This window comes from Quercus lobata, chromosome 3, assembly GCF_001633185.2.
Source record: "Quercus lobata isolate SW786 chromosome 3, ValleyOak3.0 Primary Assembly, whole genome shotgun sequence".
NCBI lineage: Eukaryota > Viridiplantae > Streptophyta > Magnoliopsida > Fagales > Fagaceae > Quercus > Quercus lobata.
This window is the reverse complement of record NC_044906.1, coordinates 65,209,782-65,230,504: the sequence shown is the minus strand read 5'-3', so window position 1 is coordinate 65,230,504 and position 20,723 is coordinate 65,209,782. Positions and strand designations below refer to the sequence as shown.

Below are 20,723 nucleotides of genomic sequence, written 5' to 3'. Positions count from 1 at the left end.
ATGCTAACTTGAAACTTGAGGGACTAAATTAAAACGATCTCATGACAAACTTGAGAAACAAATAGTGTAGGTTGGCCTGTATAATAATTAAATAATTCTAATAAACTCCATGTGAACCACGTTAAATTTCCTAACGGAGAAAATCTAAGACACGGTAGCATGATAAATGTAGAAAAAGAAAATAATCAGAGGGAGAAAAAAAAAAAAATTCCTGGTCATTTTTTTCCACGGAAGGTATGTCTATAGTATTCATTGTATGTGTACAAAGACAAACATAAAGTCATTTAACTATAAGCTGACTTTACCATCGGACCTTGTAGCTTGGTGGTACCCTGTACCGTGTGTATTTATGAACTTGGGAGTTCTATCCCTTATAATTACCTAGCAAAAAAACTATAAGCTGACTTTTAGTTCATCTACACCGTAAATATAAAGCTACAAATATTTTTCATTATCTTTGTTTTTTTCCACCTCCTTTAGCTAGGACCAAAGGCAAGCGTATTATTTAGGATTTGAAGTTGATGACTGATCGATAAGTTTGGCCTGGTTGCCAACCAGCTGGAATGACATTGTTAGCTACAATAGTGTGTCCGGACACGGCCGAGGTCAAGCGGATGGAGAAAGGAGCTTGCAATGGTGAGCCTGAATTAAGTTTCCAAATTGCACCCCATGATTGCTGCATGGAATGCCATGTGCTCGAGTCAAGTTCCTGTTTAAGGTCAACTGCAGATACGTCTCCATCTCCATCTTCATATTCAATTAGGGAAGCAAAGTAATAGGGGTTGGAGCCAGAATCAACGTGAAAGGCTATGGACACACCTGGATAGTTGCACTGAACTCTGCGTTATTGCAAACCATAGTTTTAGTCATATTAGACAAGAAGATGATGAAATGATAATTGACAAAAAGAAAATGTTGAGAAAGTTAAAGAATGATAATATAAAGTCAAAATATTTGAAATTGAGCAATAATCTCTTGCACTTGACATGATAGAGACCATGCCAAAATGTGGACTTTCAAGGACATGAGTTGAAGCATTTTGTCACATTTCAAGAAATAAAAATGTACTATTTATTTATTTATTTATTCCCTTAGCCTCTCCCTCACAGCAATTACCTTCTATATTGAATTTGCAAGACTCCAGCGTTGCGTAGTTGATCTTCTTGACCAGAAATTGCCATGGCTCCAAAGGCGGTACCGCTTAAATCAAAATGAACAGACTCTGCGACACATCCAGCGCACTCATCAGTGATAACGACAGTCACCGGATTCCCCGAGCATGCCTGATTCGCCGTACACTTCACCTGAAATCAACCAATACGTACAAGATGATTTTGTGAGGTTCACACTTCTATACAATTTTCACTCCCTCCGTCTTCACTCTCACTCTTTTTTTCTTTTTTTTTTTCTTTTTTTTTTAACTTAAATTATTTGAATTTAAATTAAGAAAGGAAGTTTTCAAAACTTATACCATTTTATGTAGAAGACAATAAATTAAATGATACTTCTTAACAAGTTGAATTTTTTTAAACAAGGCAAGGCATAATAATAAATTGGAAAAAGTTAGATTACAAACATGCTTAGAGTCATTAGGGGCAGAGTCAGAAATATTCTTCTTTATATTGTTAATTCCTTACCATGAAGTCAACCTTTATTGTTTCTTCTAAAAGGAAAAAAATAATGTTCATATCTCTAATTTTATAAATGAAAAGAAAAAAGAATGTTTTTATTAAAAATATTTACTTATATATCTCTATGATGAGCTAATATGGTATAAGAGTAATTAGAGAAAAGAAACATCACATAAATAATATATAAATGTTTCTATTTATTTGAATACATTAAATACAGATTGAATTAATGAGTAATTTATAGTATAAAAATAATTAGAGTAAACAAAATCTGTATTAATCATATAAATAAATGTGTTACATGTTTTTAGTAAAATTTAGGGGGAAAATTATTTAAATTTATATTGAAAATTACTTCTTTCTTTTTTACCAAAAATAAAGATAGTAGAGGGATTTTTGAAATTTCAAGGGGGCCATGGCCCCCCTAGGTCCTCGTTCCCTCCGCCCGTAGGAGCTTTCTTCTTTCAACTAAATATGCAGGAATTAAAGAGATCATTCATATGTAGTCTTAGTTATATAAATATTTCAATAAATCATGTATCTTATTTAGATAATACACATTAATAGTCATATAATTCGTCAAGTAATAAGTTAAAAAATATGACTCCAAGCAGGTTTAGAGCCAAACTTTATCCAAGTAAATCTATACTTTTCCAAAGAAACATAGGGCTTGTACCCGATAACAAGCTCCACATCCTTTGCCTGAATTGAATAAAGAAGGGCCTCCAGCAGACACCATTGAAGAGAATGGTGCTTGGTCTACGGCAGTTCCATATCCACAAGCACCCCCTACAAGGCAAAATTTTGAAAAATCAAGCACATTGTCTGGAACAAATGTCATATTTTGCACAAATATTGTATCAATATGTGATATAGTAAGCTTAATTTGTTCTCATTTACCATCACTCCCGGCACCTGTGGAGCTTCCATACCAGGTTGCACCCGCAGGTGACCAACTAGTGCTAGATTGAAGCTTAGAGACATTAAGCAGCTTGGGGTTGAAGGCAGAAGTTGGATTTAGTAAAAGAGAAAAGAGGACTAGAAGAGTAAAGAGAGAGAATGAAACAAAAGCCATTATCACAATGTGCTCGAAGAACCCCCAGTACGTTGAGTCTATGAAAGTTGTGGTTTCTGGCTTGAATTGATCGAGTTAATGTGTCTGAGAGGAATGGCTTGGTGGTATTTATAGGCAGAGGCCAGTGCTTGGTTTCTACTGCTTTCAATATTTCATTTTAGATTTTTAGGGGCTAATTTTAGATTGTAAGGTAGTTATTTATTTAGTTTGGATTGGTATTTGAGTTAGTTAGGATTAGTTGTTCATAATTATTCTTTGTTTAGGATTATCGGATTAGTATTTGAAATTTTTTAGGATTATCAAATTAGTATTTGAAATTGCTTAGGATTATCAAATTAGTATTTGAAATTGTTTAGGAGAGTTTATTTTTATCTTTGTGATTCTTGGAAGCTGCATATAAAGCTCTAGATGATTTCTTTTGTATTCACATATTATTATTATTGAGATTATTTGTAGAGGTTGCATTGTGATTGTTTGGTGGTGAGTCCAAACACCTTAGATGGGAAACCTAAGGTCTACGGTAGGACTAATTTAGGTCGGAAGCCTAGGTTGTCCTACATCAATTTTCTTAAGCAACAAGCCAACGAATTTGAATGAACATGTCCTTCACGTATTTATCACCATGCTGCAATGGTCGGGTACCCTTGAATTTGTTTTTTACAAGTTATAAAGATATGGGCTATTCCATATCATAGCATACCGTGACTTCAGCATAACTTTGAGCTTGTTAATAAAATTTTCTATAATATTTTGTTCAAGTAAAACACGGGCTATGACTTTGTAACTAATTATAGATATATATATATATATATATATATATATATATAATTCTAAATATATATGGTTCCATTACTTAAAAGGAAAAAATTAATGACTTCCTGCACTTTCCAACATGATCAAACCCCACATAGACCACAGAATCAAATGTCCCATTTTAGTCTTTAGGATTAACATGCTTTTGGCGTGTGTACAAGTAACCGTTGATGCCGGCCACCTGACCATACTATATTTGTTGAATTTCGCATGACAGTTACATCAACAACAAAACCATTTTTTTTTCCCCTTTTTTGGCTGGTTATATCAACTAGAAAACAATTGCCCGTGCATTTGTGCAATCTTGGAGGGACCACATTGGACCCACATGACTCCTAAATCCCATATTCAATGGAGGGTTTAACTCGGTCTCATTATATTTTGTTGGAAGATTCCTCTCAAAATAAATGGATGGAAAATGAGACCTATAAATAGTATCAAAAAGCGAGACCCATAAATAGTACTAAAAAATGAAGTAAGATGCATGAATAGTAAAAGAAGCTGAGTAGTAAAATAAGTTGGCAAAAATAATTTTTACCCAACAGACACCAAAGCAACCGTAGATTTTATCATAAAAAATTTACAAAATTAACATAGGAAGAATATGATTTGTGTTGCTTAAACAATAAAATAAACACACGTTTTTATGATTGCTAACACATCAGTTTGTAAGACATATTTAATAAATTTTGCAACATTCCTAACATTATTACTCAATTTGGATTGTATTTGTAGCTTAGCTAGCTTGTTGTTTTACAAAGACCCCGTTTTCAGGGGATACATATTCAAGCTCCTTTGAGATTTGAGGAATTTGATTGAAAGCGAAACATGTTCGTTAATGTTGCCGTTATTAACGGTTATAGCCAACGAATATCTCATTCTTTGCTTATCCAACGGTAGAAATAATAAGTAACCATTTGGAGTAAGAAATCTCCTTTTCTTCGTGTCCATGATATGTCTTAGGAAATTTCTTAGCTCAAAAGGTTCACGAGAACTTTAGGAGTATCACAACTGATATCAGTTTGTGTCAGAAGAGCTAAGCTCATATATTATGTGGCTTCATTAAATTCGAATTATTTCCCGTTGTATCCCAAAGCATGTGCTCTAATTTAAAGTATGCTAGACTAGAAGTGCTTTGGAATATCTGGATTTTGACAGTTAGTTTCTTATGTGTTATTTGTTTTGTAGATCAATGAGGAGGCCCCTGAAAACAATCCAGCATACGCTACTATCTTTGTTGGCAACCTTTCCCATGAGGCAATAAGAAATGCATTGAATTTTGGTAATTTCTTAATTCTTGCACATAGCACATTAATGCAGGACAGACTTGTTGTCTTTGTACACTGTTTCCTGACTAATTTGTAACTGCTCCAAATATTGTAGGGACATTTTTTTTTTTTACTTAAAGAAAATCCCAAATATACATGGGTGCTTCTTTACACACACATGAAATTTGAGATAGACAAATGGTACTCAAGGAAATAGTTTTGAAATTTAAGAAATTTCTATATTATTTTATTAAGATTAGGAAGTACCATGGTTAAAAGGGAATACAATGGGGTGGGGCCAATTTCTCCTCTCCCATTCCAGTGCTGTCCATGTTAGACCCTTCTAATATTTTTTTGTACTTGTGTTTGGACAAACTTTCTTCCCCATCTCTACTTCACCTAAAATTTGACAGCTCCATCCCCATTTAACCCCCAACCCACTCAGAAACTGCAAAGTATGATAGAAACTCACTCTCACTTGTATGTCGGATGTTTTGCTTAATTCTATTTGATCTAGGATTTACGTTCTACCGCCTGTTCATATTGGCAACAAATAAAATTTGAATGTTAGAATGTTAGAAATACAGAATAATTGTATTGTATTTCATGAGTAAAAGAATATACATCAGTGCCTTTATATAGGAGGCATATGTGTGCGGTACAAGTAAAGTGTACTATACAAGTAAACTAACTGGGCCTAAAGCCCATAATATACATTAACAGCCCCCCTCAAACTCAAGGTGGATGTGAGACCAACTTGAGGTTGTCAACTAAATCACGAGTGCGTCTCTTAGGAAGTGACTTGGTGAAGATATCTGCAAGTTGATCTTTGGAGGAGACGGAGAAAAGCTTAAGAGCACCATGGACAAGATGATAACGGATAAAATGACAATCAATCTCGATGTGTTTAGTCCGTTCATGAAAGACATCATTGTGAGCAATATGAATGGCACTCTGGTTGTCACAATAAAGGGGAGTAGCAGAGGAGGTGGACACACCCAAATCCTTAAGAAGCCATCGTAGCCAAAGGAGCTCAGATGTGGTATCAGCAAGGGCACGATATTCTGCTTCAATACTGAAGCGGGCCACAAAAGTTTGTTTCTTACTTCTCCAAGAAATCAAAGAAGAACCAAGGAGGAAGCAATAACCTGTAGTGGACCTGCGATCAGTAGGATCTCCTGCCCAATCAGCATCAGAGAATGCACGGAGTACAAGTGGAGATTGAGCTGAGTAGAAAAGGCCATGAAAAAGGGTACCCTTCAGGTATCGAAGAATGTGCAGAACAGCAGTATAGTGAGTTAATCGTGGAGCAGACAAATACTGGCTCACTTGATGAACAGCATAGGAGATGTCTGGACGAGTAACTGTGAGATAAACTAAGCTGCCAACCAATCATCTGTAAAGAGAAGGATTAGACAATGGTTTCCCCCCCGAGGGTGTCAGATGCGCATTAAGTTCAATTGGAGTGTCAACAGTCTTGCTGTCAGTGAGTCCAGCTTGAGACAACAGGTCAGAAACATACTTGGCTTGAGTAATATAAAGACCATCTGTGGAATGAGTAATTTCAAGACCCAAAAAATAGCTGAGATGTCTGAGATCTTTCATCTCAAACTGCTGACTGAGAAAATTCTTGAGTTCTTGAATGCCACTGAGGTCATCACCAGTTATGATCATATCATCCACATATAGAAGAAGCAAAATAGTGTCTTTATCAGTACGACGAAGAAATAAGGCAGAATCATACGGACTGGCAGTGTAACCCAAGCGAAAAATAGTGGAGCTGAACTTGGCAAACCAAGCTCGTGGGGCTTGTTTAAGACCATAAAGTGCACGTCGAAGATGACAAACCTTGTTTGATTCAATAGAGAGACCAGGAGGAGGTTGCATATAGACTTCTTCACTCAGATCCCCATTAAGGAAGGCATTTTTAACATCCATCTGAAAAAGATCCCATTTTCGAGCAGTAGCAACAGCTAAGAGAGCACGAACAGATGAGATACGAGCAACTGGAGCAAAAGTCTCTTCATAATCAATCTCATACTCCTGTGTAAAACCTTTGGCAACAAGACGAGCCTTGTAGCGCTCAACGGATCCATCAGAGCGAGTCTTGATCTTATAGATCCACTTACAACCAACCACAGACTGTCCAGGAGGGAGAGTAACCAGATCCCAAGTATGGTTTTTGGTTAATGCATCAAGTTCCTCTTTCATTGCAATCTGCCATAAAGGGTCAGTAGAGGCCTCACGATAGGTTTGAGGCTCGTGAAGTGTAGCAAGGGCAATGTAACAATGATAGTCAAGTAAGTGTGGAGGAATGGATCTTACCCGGGTTGAGTGGCGAGGTGGAATGTCTTGTGGAGGATCTTCAGGCAGAGCAGGAGTAGGGGACCCAGGCTCAAGGTGGGGTAGCTCGTCATCAATCTGGTCATCTGCAACCTGTCTAGGAGAAGCATAAAAAATATCTGGAGAGAAGTCCAACGGAGGATCAAAAGTATTTGTAAAAGGAACAAGAGACTCATCTGGAAAGATTTCTAAAACAGAGGAGTTAGTCAAGGAAGAACGAAAGTGAGAGAGTTCAACAAACAATCGGTGTTCCCAAAAGACAACATTACGAGAAACACGAAGACGATGAGAGACAGGATCATAACACCTATACCCCTTTTGAGTTTCGCCATAACCAAGGAAACAACAAAGTCTAGATCGAGGCTCAAGTTTGTTGTGCTCATGAGGCTGAAGAAGAACGAAACAAGCAGATCCAAATGAGCGAAGGTGATGATAGTCAGGGGGTGACCCAAAGAGACGCTCATACGGAGTCTGATTATGGATGACAGCACTTGGAATGCGGTTAATTGCATGAACAGCATGAAGAGCAGCTTCACCCCATAATGGGGCAGGAACTTTGGCAGAAAGAAGAAGAGCACGAACAGTGTCAAGAATATGGTGAAGTTTTCTTTCGGCTCGACCATTTTGCTGAGAGGTACCTGGACAAGTTAGATGATGTACAGTGCCATAGGAATGTAACAGAGCTTGAAACGCATATTGAGTATATTCAAGAGCATTATCAGATCGAAAGGTTTTGATACGTTTGGAGAATTGTGTTTCAACCATTTTTGCAAAATTGCTATATATTAGTAAAATTTCGGAACGAGATTTCATAGGAAAAATCCAACTATAACGAGAATAATCATCAATAAAAACAACAAAATATTGAGATCCACCAATACTAGCAACAGGAGAAGGTCTCCAAACATCAGAATGAATTAACTCAAAAATACTATTAGAAACGGATTCACTGTTATTAAAAGGCAAAGCTAGCTGTTTTCCTAATTGACATGAAGTACAATCAAAATTGTCTTTAGACACAGAACCCAACAGACCCCTAGACGCTAACTGTTGTACCTGAGAAGATGGTGCATGACCAAGACCAGAATGCCAAAGTGCAAGAGAAGGTAAGGAAGAAACTGCAGCAGCTGCAGCAGCAACAGAAACAGGAGCAACAGGTGGAAGATGAAGATTGTTCACAGGAAACATACGCCTAACTCTGGGACCGGTTCCAAGCTCCTGCCCCGTCCTCGAATCCTACACAATACACCCAGAATAGTCAAAAATAAGGCGATAACTTAGTTCAGCTAATTGTCCCACAGAGCATAAATTATAGGATAGGTCAAGTACATGGAAGACTCCAGGAACAGAAAGATTAGAGGTTGAAACAAAACCTAGACTATTCCCATGCATGGTGGAACCATCAGCTATATGAATATTTAGAGGATGTGGTGCAGGGTCAAGTTTGGAGAACAGGGATGAGTGAGGTGTCATGTGATTGCAGCAGACAGAATCAAAAAGCCAAGTTTGAGACTTACCAGGTAGAATAGATAAGGCAGTGGAAAGAGATGCATTACCAACCATACGAACAGCCTAAGCTATGATCTCCTGTAGTTCAGTGGGGGAGAGGTTGATAGTAGATCCAAAAGACTGGGACTCAGTTGAGGTGGAAGCCGTTGGCGGAGTAGGCTCAGTATTAGCAACAGCAGCAGTAGGTTTGTTACGACGGTAACAAGTCTCAATGGTGTGGCCAGGACGCTTGCAATAGTTGCAAAACTTTTTGTTGGTCTGTTTGCGACGATTGCTAGAGCCAGAAGAATCACCTGATTGCTGAGGTTGCTCTATGAGTGGAGTAGATGGAGTAATAGCCAAAACATTGAGCTTATTATGGGCTTGAAGGGTTGCAAGAAGAGCTTCTTCTCTAACCAACTCATTCACAGCAGTATCAAGAGAGGGAGCAGGATTGCGATTTAGCAGCTGACCACGAATGGGCTCAAAGTCCTTGTGAAGTGACATCAAGAATTCATAGAGGCAAAATTCATCTCTAATGGAAGCATATTGCTGAGCATCCTTTAAGCATGCCCAAGTTGGATCAGAAAGGTCAATTTGGTCCCAAATGAAGCGAAGCTGATCATAATAGTCATTGATGGATTGCCCTGGTTCTTGCCTGAGTTGATGCAATTCAACCACTAATTGATATTTCATGGATCCATGAGTAGTGGAGTACCTTTTGGCTAACATATCCCATGCAGATTTTGCATCATCAAAGCTGCCCAACAGATTGGAAATAGAAGGAATGGAAGTGTTTCGAATCCATGTGAGGATCATGTGGTTATGACTATTCCATTCAATCATGCGACTAAGAAAGGCAGCATCTTCTTCACTTGCTCCCTTGACAGGAATAGTCATTACACCAGTACAATAATACCAGAGCATGCGACCCTTAAGAAAACTGCGCATAGCTTGAGACCAAGATAAGTAATTTTTATTCCCCTCCAATACAGTATTGATGGGGTGAGGAAGAAAAACATCCTTTTTATCCATTTAGAGACACAATATGCAAAAACAGATTGCAAAAATGAAATCTACGCGAAAAACTGGGTAAGGAGAACCTGGACAGAAAAAGTCAACCTGGAAAAGTCAACTGTCAAAGTCAACGGTCAACGGCTGGTCAACGGTCAACAGCCAGCAGATGATGTCACAGGATGACGTGGCGATGACGTCAGCAAATCAGAGGATGCTGACGCAGCTAAGGCTGACGTGGCAGAGGTGATGACGTCAATAGACCAGGTCCGGCGCGTGAGAGCGCGTGGAGGTGCGTGAACGGCGCGTGGAGGCGCGTGCAAGGATACTGCGGCGCGTGGTGGCGCGTGATCAGCGTCGCAGCAGCTTTGAGCAGCGCGTGGGGGCGCGTGCGGTCTCCGATGGTGGCGAGGCTTCCACGAATGTGTAGAGCGGCACAGGACGATCTCAGTGGTACCTTCAAAAATGAAATCGGAGCAATATTCGCAGCGGTGATGCAAAGAGCAGTGGTCTGTGCAGTGTGAAACTCCTTAACGACGGCGGCTGCAGGTTCGGAACCCAAGGACGATGGCTGGATGACGTCGGAGGTTCAACGACGAGAGGCTGCAGCGGCAGTTGTGATGGCGGAAGCGTTAGTAAAAGAAAGGAAGTCACACTAATGAAGACAAGACTGCTAAGAAAAGGTCAGAGCAGTGGCTCTGATACCATGTTAGAAATACAAAATAATTGTATTGCATTTCATGAGTAAAAGAATATACATCAGTGCCTTTATATAGGAAGCATATGTGTGCGGTACAAGTAAAGTGTACTATACAAGTAAACTAACTGGGCCTAAAGCCCATAATATACATTAACATAGAAAAATTGAATTGTTTTTTAAGACTAATAATCTTACTGAGGTTAACAAATAATAACTTTTTGGTGTATTTATTTCCATTAACACACTTATAGTTACTACCTACTTTGTAGGCGTGGACTAATGGGAGGCTAAAGAGTGTTGTACGCAGAGTAGTGGTAAACAAAGAGAAGCAAAGGCTTTTCAGAAAGCCAGGTGATGTTCTAGTAGCTACAGAAAATTATATATATATATATATTTTTTTTTTTGGTAAGTAAGAATGATATATATACAAAAGTCTACTCTATGCATGAAGAACATAGAGCAAACCCAGAGAATACAAGAAGAAGAAAACAAGGAAAAAACATAAAAGAAAACCAAACAACAGAATTATTACAAAAGAGAAAGGGAGCAAAAAAAAGAAGGGAGAGAATCACTGGACGTGAGTCCCTAAGCCTGAGACCAATCAAAAAGAGTTCCACTAAAAGAAGCAAGCATCTCATCATGGGAGCTAGCTATCCAAGTCCTCAAAAGTCCTCTGATTCCGCTCCTTCCAAATACACCATAGGATGCACAATGGAACTAAGTTCCAAATTTGAGACGAATGCTTCCCTAACCAATTCCACCAGCCAAAAGGCAAGTCTGGTATCGATTTAGGTATAACCCAAGACAAGTCAAAAATTATAAAGGCAAAGCTCCATAACCGATAATCCATCTCATAGTGAAGAAGTAAGTGGTCTACCATCTCTCTACAATGATAGCATATAATGCACCAATCCACAAAATCCAATCTCCTTAATCTCAAGTTATCTCCCGTTAGGATCTTATTCCATGCTACACACCAAACAAAAAAAGAAACTCGCCTAGGGGCCTTTACTCTCCATATAGCTTTCCATGGAAAGACAGTTGAGGGAGAATCCCTTAATTTGTCATAATATGACCAAATGTCAAAAGCCCCATTAGGCTTTAACTTCCATCTCATTCGGTCTCCAGCATCCATAGGAGGAGTATTGGCTCCCAATATACGAAGAAAATGCAGCCCTTCATCCATCTCCCAATCATTAAAATCTCCAATAAAACGAACATCCCAAATTCTTTTCTACTCCGCCCCCTACCTTGGCAAAGAAGTTTCTACAGAAACCTCCTTATCAATGGCAATACCATACAACCTTGGAAATGCCAATTGAAAAGGTTGATTCCCATACCACCCATCCTTCCAAAACCTCACTCTATTCCCCAACCCAACAACAAACTGACAATTTTTGCTGAAATCCTCCCATCCCATGCGAATACCTCTCCACAAATCACACCCATGAACTCCCCTACCCAACTTTGAGGTCCATCCCCCCCATTCTTCCCAATATTTTAAAGCTACCGCCCTCCTCCATAACTGATCCTCTTCCTTCCCAAACTACCACAACCATTTCCCAATAAGGCCTTATTTAAAGTGGTAAGTTTCCTTATCCCTAAGCCACCATTGGTTATAGGCGCACAAACTTTATCCCATCCTACTAGATGAATCTTGCTATCACCCCATAGAAAATCCCTTTGCAACTTTTCAATTTTATTAGCCACATGAGTAGGAATGGTGAATAACGATGGAGAGTAAGTAGGAAGACTAGATAGCATACTCTTGAGTAACATCAATCGACCCCCCTTAAACAAATACAACTTCTTCCACTTGGCTAATTTCCGCTCAATTTTTTCCAAAATTGGATTCCAAATTGAAGGGGAATTATGTGGAACCCCCAATAACATGCCAAGATATGACATAGGCAAAATTCCAACTCTACAGCCTAAAATTTCAGCCAAGGCATGCACTTCAACAACCTCCCCTATTGGAACCATTTCACTCTTATGCACATTGACTTTCTCTTAGGTTCTAAATGTTTAGAACAATTGGCAAATCGTGAATACAAACTTGTCTAGATATAGATCTTAGAGTCTATAGGTATTATTAGCCAATGCTCAAGGTGATTCAAGTCAAGATTCAAGAATATACAAACTGCAGGAAGAAGATTTCATAATCTGTCTGGTTCGATCGATCGAAAGACAGGCTCGACCGATCGAAAATCGTATCTGCAGATTTTTAATTAAACCCAAACAGCAGTTCAAGCCCATTTAGGATTAGGGTTTCTAATCTACTTCTCCCAGTATATAAAGGAAACCCTAAGCACGTTTTTATATGGCTTTTCAAAGAGAAAAGAGTGTCCATCTTTTGTATTTAGGGTTTTGTTCCTAAAAAGCTCTCTTATGTCTTCTACCGGTGCTATTCCTTGAAGAATCTCAAGATCCGGTATTGTAGAAGTCGCTGCCTTCTCTTGTCATCAAAGGTGCTGATGATCTAAACCTTCAAGGGTGATCTTGGAGTCACAAACAGGAGAGTTTGTGTTGCTAAACCTTGAGTGGAATCTCAAAGTCACAAACGGGGGTGTTTGTGTTTTGCAAAGGCCAAAGAAATAAGAAGTCCGTGGATTCGGAGCTTGCACGTGGTCGTGTCAGTAAGTTCTACTGGTTGGTAGCAATAAGAAGTCGAGCGTGGGGGATTGTAAGTCTTATTGTATGAACTTCGATTCTTTCTAGTGGATTTGCTTTTTACCTTGAGGATAGTTAGGTTAAATCCTCCCCAGGTTTTTACCGGTTTGGTAACCTGGATGATCATATCTTGTGTTTTTTATTTTCCACTGTTATGCATGATATGATTGTTTGATTGTGATAACCTAGACTTGGAATTTGGACTAAGTAACAACTTGGCTAATTACCTAGGTTTAATCAATTATAAGGGGTCTAAAAACTGTCAAGTGGTATCAGAGCGGGTTGCTCTTTTGTTTTAGATCTTTTGATCTAAGAGCTGATCCTTGACCCCTGTTATCATGGATAATTTGAAGTGTCTTTCTGATCATGTTTTTGCTTATGTTTCTATTGATTTTATTGATGCCTGTGAAACTCTTCGTAAGGAATTATTGAAATCTATGAAAATTGCTAAGAAATTCAAGGAAGAGTTAAAATTGGCTAATCTTGAAAAAGAGGAATTGATTGTTAGATTAGATGAATCTAATAAAAAGAATGAATTTTTGAGAAATCAAATTTCCTCTCAAGATGAGAAGATGAAAAACTTGGAACAAGAGTTAGTTGAATATAAAGCTAAAATTGAAAATTTAACTAGTGCCAAGTCTGCTGTTGATAATAGAAGTGTTTCTGTTTCTCTTAAACCTAAAACTGAAAAATTTTATATCCCTCCTTTTAAGAGGAATAATAAAGAAAAGGCTTATTTTGCTAGGTTAGACAAAGGTAAAAGTTCTGATGTAGACGCTGAAGTTTCTAAACCTAAGTCTAAACCTACTGTTAGAGAACATAATAAATCTGTTTTTGTGCCTACCTGTCACCTTTGTGGTGTTGTTGGTCATATTAGACCAAATTGCTCTTTGTTGAGGTAAAAACCAAAATCTAAGACTAGATTTGTTGTTAGGAATACTGATGTTCCTAAATTTGTTCATGTTTGTCACTTTTATGGTGTCCATGGTCACATTCGTCCTAAGTGTCATAAACTTAAATTTAAGCATTCTGTGTTTCAATCTAGGATTTGTGATGATATTTCTCCTGCCATAAGTCCATATAAATTGTTTCATATTCTTTTGAAAAATTTGAGCTTGTTGGCTTGTGAAAGGAATTTGCAGGATTTTAATCTGTCTCAAAAGATTGGTGTAATTCCTCAAATACACTCTGCTTCTCATGGATTTTCACCTACAAAGCCGAAGACTCATGCTATATGGGTGAGAAAAGATTCTCTAAGGTGAGTGTTGCAGACTTGTCCCTGATTTAATTCTTTCAATTATTTGTGGACATGTTTTGTTTTTTGTTTTTAGTTGTTTTTTTTTTTTTTTTTTTTAAATAAAAAAATTCAAAAACATTGAAAATTTTCAAAAGGACAAAAATATTTTATTTTGTGTCTAGTTTTATTTTTATTGAGGATTACATGAGTTATGATATATCTCTCTTGATTTAGAACATGCTTGACATTGTGGAGAAACTTGAATAGTATGTGTTAAATAAGTACTAAGCTATTTCTAATTTTGTGTGAGTATGTACTAGTTTGTACATGTACTCATGGGTTAATTAAGAAATTGATATTTCTTGTTTGTATACCCTTTATAGCTTAGTTAAGCACTGTCATGCATTGTATTTGTATTGTTCATTTAGCATAATGTGTGTTTTTTGTTTTTGGTCATAAGTTTTTTAAAACCAAAAAGATTTTTGTGTTTTGTATTTCACATCTTGGATTTATAATCAAGGATTGGCCATATTATCTTTAAATAACAAGTTTATGTACCTTGTTTAGTTTTGATGAGCTTACTTATTGCACTTTACTAGTTGAAACTTTGTAGTGCATGTTGTGTGGGAGATGTTTATAGTTTTTGATCATTTTGTCTTGATCTTGAAGTCACATGTCTTTGACTGTCGGACTTGAACCTTTAGAGAAAGGCATAAATAACCATCTCACCACTTTTCACTAGCCAATCATGAACACCTTAGTGCATATCGTAAGATTTTGTGCTCGAGAAAGTGTAGCACATGCACAAAAAAAACATAAGGTGAATTGCTTAATACTTAAAATTGGTGTATACTATTAGGCTTGATGCCAAATCACATAATTAAAATTGGAATGTATATTATGAGGCATAAATACAAGAAACTTACATGATTGCAAGCTTATGATCTAGGAGATGTGGGAGTTATATGATATAACTCTTTAGGTAATAGTCTCTTTTAAATTCTATGTGATGAATTTTGTAGACTTTGTGATTGATTGCTATTCACATATCACCTCACATGTATCTCAAGCTTTTGCTAGTTGCACACACTACACAAGTTACTCTTTGTTAAACTTGGTACATTATATTGTGTGTGATCTTGTTGTGGCCATCCAAGATTAAAAAGTTCCTAGATTTTGATGCAAAATGTCTTTAATATTTGAGTTTTGGAGTCAAATTGATTGAAAAACTTGTTTTTGGAAAATGGGTTGCATTCAAGTGTTTTTGAAAAACTTTTAATCTCATATTCATGCATTTCATTCATGAAATATTGTGTTTTGAGGAGTTTCTGCGTTAAATTGCTCTTTTTTTCAAAAATTTGATTTTTCCATGCATCATTTATGTTTAGGATTCACATGCATTGCATTGTTTTTTGTATCCATCTTGCAGTTTTGCGGTCATATCTCTCATTGTTTTCATACATAACATGCATACACTTTGCTACATTGGGTACTCAACTTGATTTAAAAATTGATTGATTAATTTTTGAGTTATGTACTTTCTAGTATATGCTATTTTTATGTGTGAATTGTAGAAAATTATTTTCTTAAGAGATATGATGGATAATCAATGTGCAAATATTTTCTCTACTCATGCAACTATTTATGGGTCACATAGTGCCATGTTTGCATTTTATTGAAAGAGAGAATATTTTTTCTTCATGTGTATCCTTAACTTAGTTTTTTTTTTAAAACTTGGTTTGTGTCTTTTTATTTATCCCCAACCCCTTTATTTTTTCCCAAAACTTATTTTGTTTTTCCTATTTTTATAGGGGGAGAAATTTTTTTTAACCTTTGTGGTTCTTAGGGGGAGTTGTTGCTCTTCGTAGGGGGAGTTGTCTCTATTTTCTCTTACTCTGTTGCGTATGTTTTCTGTCTACCTTCTGATTAGGTAGTCTTTGTCAATACGTGACAAAAAGGGGGAGACATAGATGACCTGTTTGTTTTGTTTAGGGGGAGAATATAAAAACTTTTTGATGTATCTAACTTAGGGGGAGAGTTAGAATTTACTTTTTTTTTTTTTTTTTTTTATATATTCTGTTTTCATATTATTGTTTATATGTCTTTCTATCCACACATGCGGTGATGTGTTTGGTGAGTGTTTCAGGAAAGACAGGTGCATTTTGATAAAGACCTTCTACCTCTTCTTACAACTTCTAGGTTAGGAGTTTTAGATTGGGATTTGTGATATAATTGGGCATTTTATTGTATTGGGTTGTTCTTGTATTTGAGCATTTCATTTTGTATGAAAGTTTTGTCACGAATTGCCAAAGGGGGAGTTTGTTAGGTTCTAAATGTTTAGAACAATTGGCAAATCGTGAACACAAATTTGTCTAGATATAGATCTTAGAGTCTATAGGTATTATTAGACAATGCTCAAGGTGATTCAAGTCAAGATTCAAGAATATACAAGCTGCTGGAAGAAGATTTCATAATTTGTCTAGTTCGATCGATCGAAAGACAGGCTCGACCGATCGAAAATCGTATCTGCAGATTTTTAATTAAACCCAAACAGCAGTTCAAGCCCATTTAGGATTAGGGTTTCTAATCTACTTCTCCCAGTATATAAAGGAAACCCTAAGCACGTTTTTATGTGGCTTTTCAGAGAGGAAAGAGTGTCCCTCTTTTGTATTTAGGGTTTTGTTCCTAAAAAACTCTCTTATATCTTCTACCGGTGCTATTCCTTGAAGAATCTCAAGATCCGGTATTGTAGAAGTTGCTGCCTTCTCTTGTCATCAAAGGTGCTGATGATCTAAACCTTCAAGGGTGATCTTGGAGTCACAAACAGGAGAGTTTGTGTTGCTAAACCTTTGAGTGGAATCTCAAAGTCACAAACGGGGGTGTTTGTGTTTTGCAAAAGCCAAAGAAAGAAGGAGTCTGTGGATTCGGAGCTTGCACGTGGTCGTGTCAGTAAGTTCTACTGGTTGGTAGCAATAAGAAGTCGAGCGTGGGGGCTTGTAAGTCTTATTGTATGAACTTCGATTCTTTCTAGTGGATTTGCTTTTTACCTTGAGGATAGCTAGGTTAAATCCTCCCCAGGTTTTTACTGGTTTGCTTTCCTGGGTGATCATATCTTGTGTTTTTTATTTTCCGTTGCTATGCATGATATGATTGTTTGATTGTGATAACCTAAACTTGGAATTTGGACTAAGTAACAAGTTGGCTAATTACCTAGGTTTAATCAATTGTTTAAGGGATCTAAAAACTGTCACTTTCAAACTTGTTACCACCTGAAAACTAAGTAACAACAACCGAATATGAAGAATTTGCTCCACATCTACATCGCAAAATAGGATAGTATCGTCTGCAAATAATAGATGTGAAACACATTCCCCACCACCCCTCTTACCCTCAAGATTAAAACCACGGATCAAACCAGCTCCCTCCATTCTTCTTAGCATCCTACTAAACACCTCCATCATGATCAAAAACAGCAAAGGAGATAGCGGATCTCCTTGTCATAAACCCCTTGAACTACCAAAGAAATCAGCTGAAGACCCATTAATCAAAACAGAGAACTGAATAGTGGATATGCAAGTATGGATCCACTTACACCACTTCACTCCAAAGCCCATCCTATTCAACAAATACAGCAATGCCTCCCAATTCACATGATCGTAGGCTTTCTCCATATCAAGCTTACAAATGACTCCAGGAACCCTACTTTTCTCTCGGCTATCCACACACTCATTCGCAATAAGAACCGAGTCAAGGATTTGTCTTCCACCCATAAAGCTATTATGATTCTCAGAGATCAATTGATCTAAAACCACTCTCAGATGATTTGCCAAGACCTTAGCCAAGATTTTATACACAATCCCCACCAAGCTAATAGGTCAGAAATCTCTAATATTAGAGGCATCATTCTTTTTAGGAATTAATGCAATGAAGGTAGCATTAAGGGATTTTTCAAACTTACAATGATGGAAAAACTCTTCAAAGATTGCTAAGACGTCTTTCTCCACTACCCTCCAACAACAATGATAGAACGCCATAGTAAACCCATACGGACTTGGAGCTTTGTCCCCTTCCAAGTCATTTACAACTTGAAGGATCTCCGCTCTCTCAAACTTCCTTTCAAGCCAAACCCTTTCCATATTTCCAATACGATCAAATTCCAAACCCTCCACAAAAGGCCTCCACCCTTCAGTCTCCTTGTACAAATTTTTACAAAATTGTACTACTTGATTAGTAACCTCAGAATCCTCCTTAAAAACCACCCCATCCACCTCTAACGTCCTCAGATGATTATACCTTTTATGGGAGTTAGCCATTTTGTGGAAAAACTTGATGTTATTATCGCCTTCCTTGATACATAACATCCTAGATTTTTGTCTCCAGGAAATTTCTTCCAAGGAAAGAAGATGCTCTACCTGGGACCTCAAATCTGCCCTATGACATTTCTCCTCATTAGAGAGACCAAAATCCCCTTCCTTAGAGTCTAATGTTTTCAACTCCTCTAGTAATTACTTCTTTTGACATACTACATTACCAAACTCTGGACGATTCCATTGCACAATGTCCTCTTTCAAAGCCTTTAGTTTTTTTGCAAGCATGAAACTAGGTGTACCTACAAAGGAATGCCGATTCCACTAGGTTTGAACTCTATCCACAAATCCCTCCTTCTTCAACCACATATTCTCAAATCTAAACGAACTTTTCCCCCTTGCCATTCCCTCTGCCACCAAGAGAATTGGTCTGTGATCTGAGATAGGACGGGGTAATATCCTTTGAATAACATCAGGGAAATGGTCCTCCCAATCTCGAGTGACCAAAGCTCTGTCAATCCTAGACATCGCTGGTTGATCATAACCACTTAACCATGTATAGCTACCTCCTTCCAAAGGCAAATCAACCAAGTTAAGATCCTAAACAAATTCAAAGAATTTTTCCATAGCCAGGGTCAAACGGCTCTCACCCTTATGCTCGCTTGGAAAGCGAACAATATTAAAGTCCCAAAAGCAACACCACGGTATCCTGTCCCCTACCCTTTGCCACTTTACAGAAACTGAGAAAGTACCAATCATAACCTCCACCTTATCCAAAACCTTTTTATCCCACATAAGCAAAATACCACAAGTAGTTTGATCAGCCTCCAAAAAAACCCAATCCACATAAGGACAGCACCACAAACTACAAACCAGTTGTGTATTCATGCTAGCTATTTTCATCTGTTGTGAACAAACAACGTCACACTTCCACCCCTGCAACAAATTCTTCACCACAAGTCGTTTCTGAGGGTCATTTAAACCCCTAACATTCTATGAAATCATTTTTATCTTCATAAACACTAAAATATCCCCAACTACTGACACCAACACAAGACCACCCTCTATTTCCTGTAATAATTCACCGAAGAGATCAAGTTTTGCAGCTCTCTACGTTCCTTTTTTTTGGACTTACCCACTTTTTTGCTACCCGTTGCTTTCTTGTGTAACACATTGGTTGCCTCCATCTTTAACTCTAGCCTCTGTAAGAGAGCAATGCACAATTTCCCATTTCGAGACATTGACAACCCAACCAATTTACTGAAACCAAGAATTCTGTGTTTCACCCACCTAGAAATATCTAACTTAGTCTCAATACTCAATACCTCATTGACCTCCTCCAACTCTGCCAAATTTGTCGACGCACTCGGAGTAATGATTTGCAGAGGAAGGCAAACTGACAAATCTGTTTCACCAAAAGCCGTAGAAAAATCAACTGCTTCCTCCACAAGCATGACCTCCCTAGGAAGGCTTAAGAGATCCTTACTATAGGAGGAATAAACCTCTTGACCCAATACCCCAAAACCTAGTAATCCAGCTCGCAACAACTCCAGAAAGAGATCGGGAAGAGAAGGTCCAACCAATCGCAACACTAATTCGAGAGTCACCGTCCTCTTACCTTTAGAAATCAACCCACCCAACAACAAAATAGAGCCCAAAATACAATTCCGGTCAAGACTGAGCCTGAAAACCATTATCAGTGGAGACTCGGTACACCCTGACACTCCTACCGGCGAAGCACAACACTGATGAGTAGGTACAACTTCATCTGCATCAGCTTGTGTCGCCCCTACCGGTGAAACCACCTGTGTTGGCAAAACCACCTAAATCCCCGTGTGACGCTCCTCTTGTATGGGTAAAACAAGGCTCATCGAAAGCACCAGCGGCATTGAGAAGCTCGTACCGCCATTGTCGGCTTGAACCCATACCTTCGGTGACCTCACAGGACCTCTAGCCACCTGTATTAGCATCTCGGAGCTCGTCAGACTCACCCCTGGACTCTTCCTAGCCTTCTCGTGAGTATCGACTGAGATTATAGGCCCTACACAATTAACAGAGCATTTCCTAGGCTCAAAGGTTATTGGGCTTATGGTATTTGGGCCTAAGCTTGACTTACTAATTGGCAATTGGGCTGCCAGCTTGTTAGGGCCCAAACCTAGCTTACCCTTACACAAATC

General features: G+C 38.0%; 2 protein-coding genes across 2 annotated transcripts; both read right to left on the bottom strand.

Annotated features, from left to right (window-relative positions):
* Positions 1-505: 505 nt before the first annotated feature.
* LOC115979494 (putative expansin-B2) lies at positions 506-2,706 on the bottom strand. The gene is made up of 4 exons (XM_031101545.1): positions 2,532-2,706; positions 2,308-2,420; positions 1,117-1,304; positions 506-839 (listed from the first exon to the last, which is right to left on the bottom strand). The coding sequence occupies exons 1-4, from the start codon at positions 2,704-2,706 to the stop codon at positions 506-508; spliced, it is 810 nt and encodes a 269-aa protein (XP_030957405.1).
* Positions 2,707-17,736: 15,030 nt separating this feature from the next.
* LOC115981287 lies at positions 17,737-18,552 on the bottom strand. The gene is made up of 2 exons (XM_031103447.1): positions 18,198-18,552; positions 17,737-18,041 (listed from the first exon to the last, which is right to left on the bottom strand). Exons 1-2 carry the CDS (start codon positions 18,550-18,552, stop codon positions 17,737-17,739), a joined length of 660 nt encoding a protein of 219 aa, XP_030959307.1.
* Between the last annotated feature and the right edge of the window lie 2,171 nt (positions 18,553-20,723).

Coding starts and splice junctions, on each gene's coding strand:
- LOC115979494 (XM_031101545.1), bottom strand. CDS start 2,706: ATGGCTTTTGTTTCATTCTCTCTCTTTACTCTTCTAGTCCTCTTTTCT. Junction 2,421..2,531: donor CACAGGTGCCGGGAGTGATG/GTAAATGAGAAC, acceptor TTTGCCTTGTAG/GGGGTGCTTGTGGATATGGA. Junction 840..1,116: donor TTGCAAATTCAATATAGAAG/GTAATTGCTGTG, acceptor GCAATAACGCAG/AGTTCAGTGCAACTATCCAG.
- LOC115981287 (XM_031103447.1), bottom strand. CDS start 18,552: ATGGCTAACTCCCATAAAAGGTATAATCATCTGAGGACGTTAGAGGTG. Junction 18,042..18,197: donor TGAAGAGTTTTTCCATCATT/GTAAGTTTGAAA, acceptor GAGTGGTTTTAG/ATCAATTGATCTCTGAGAAT.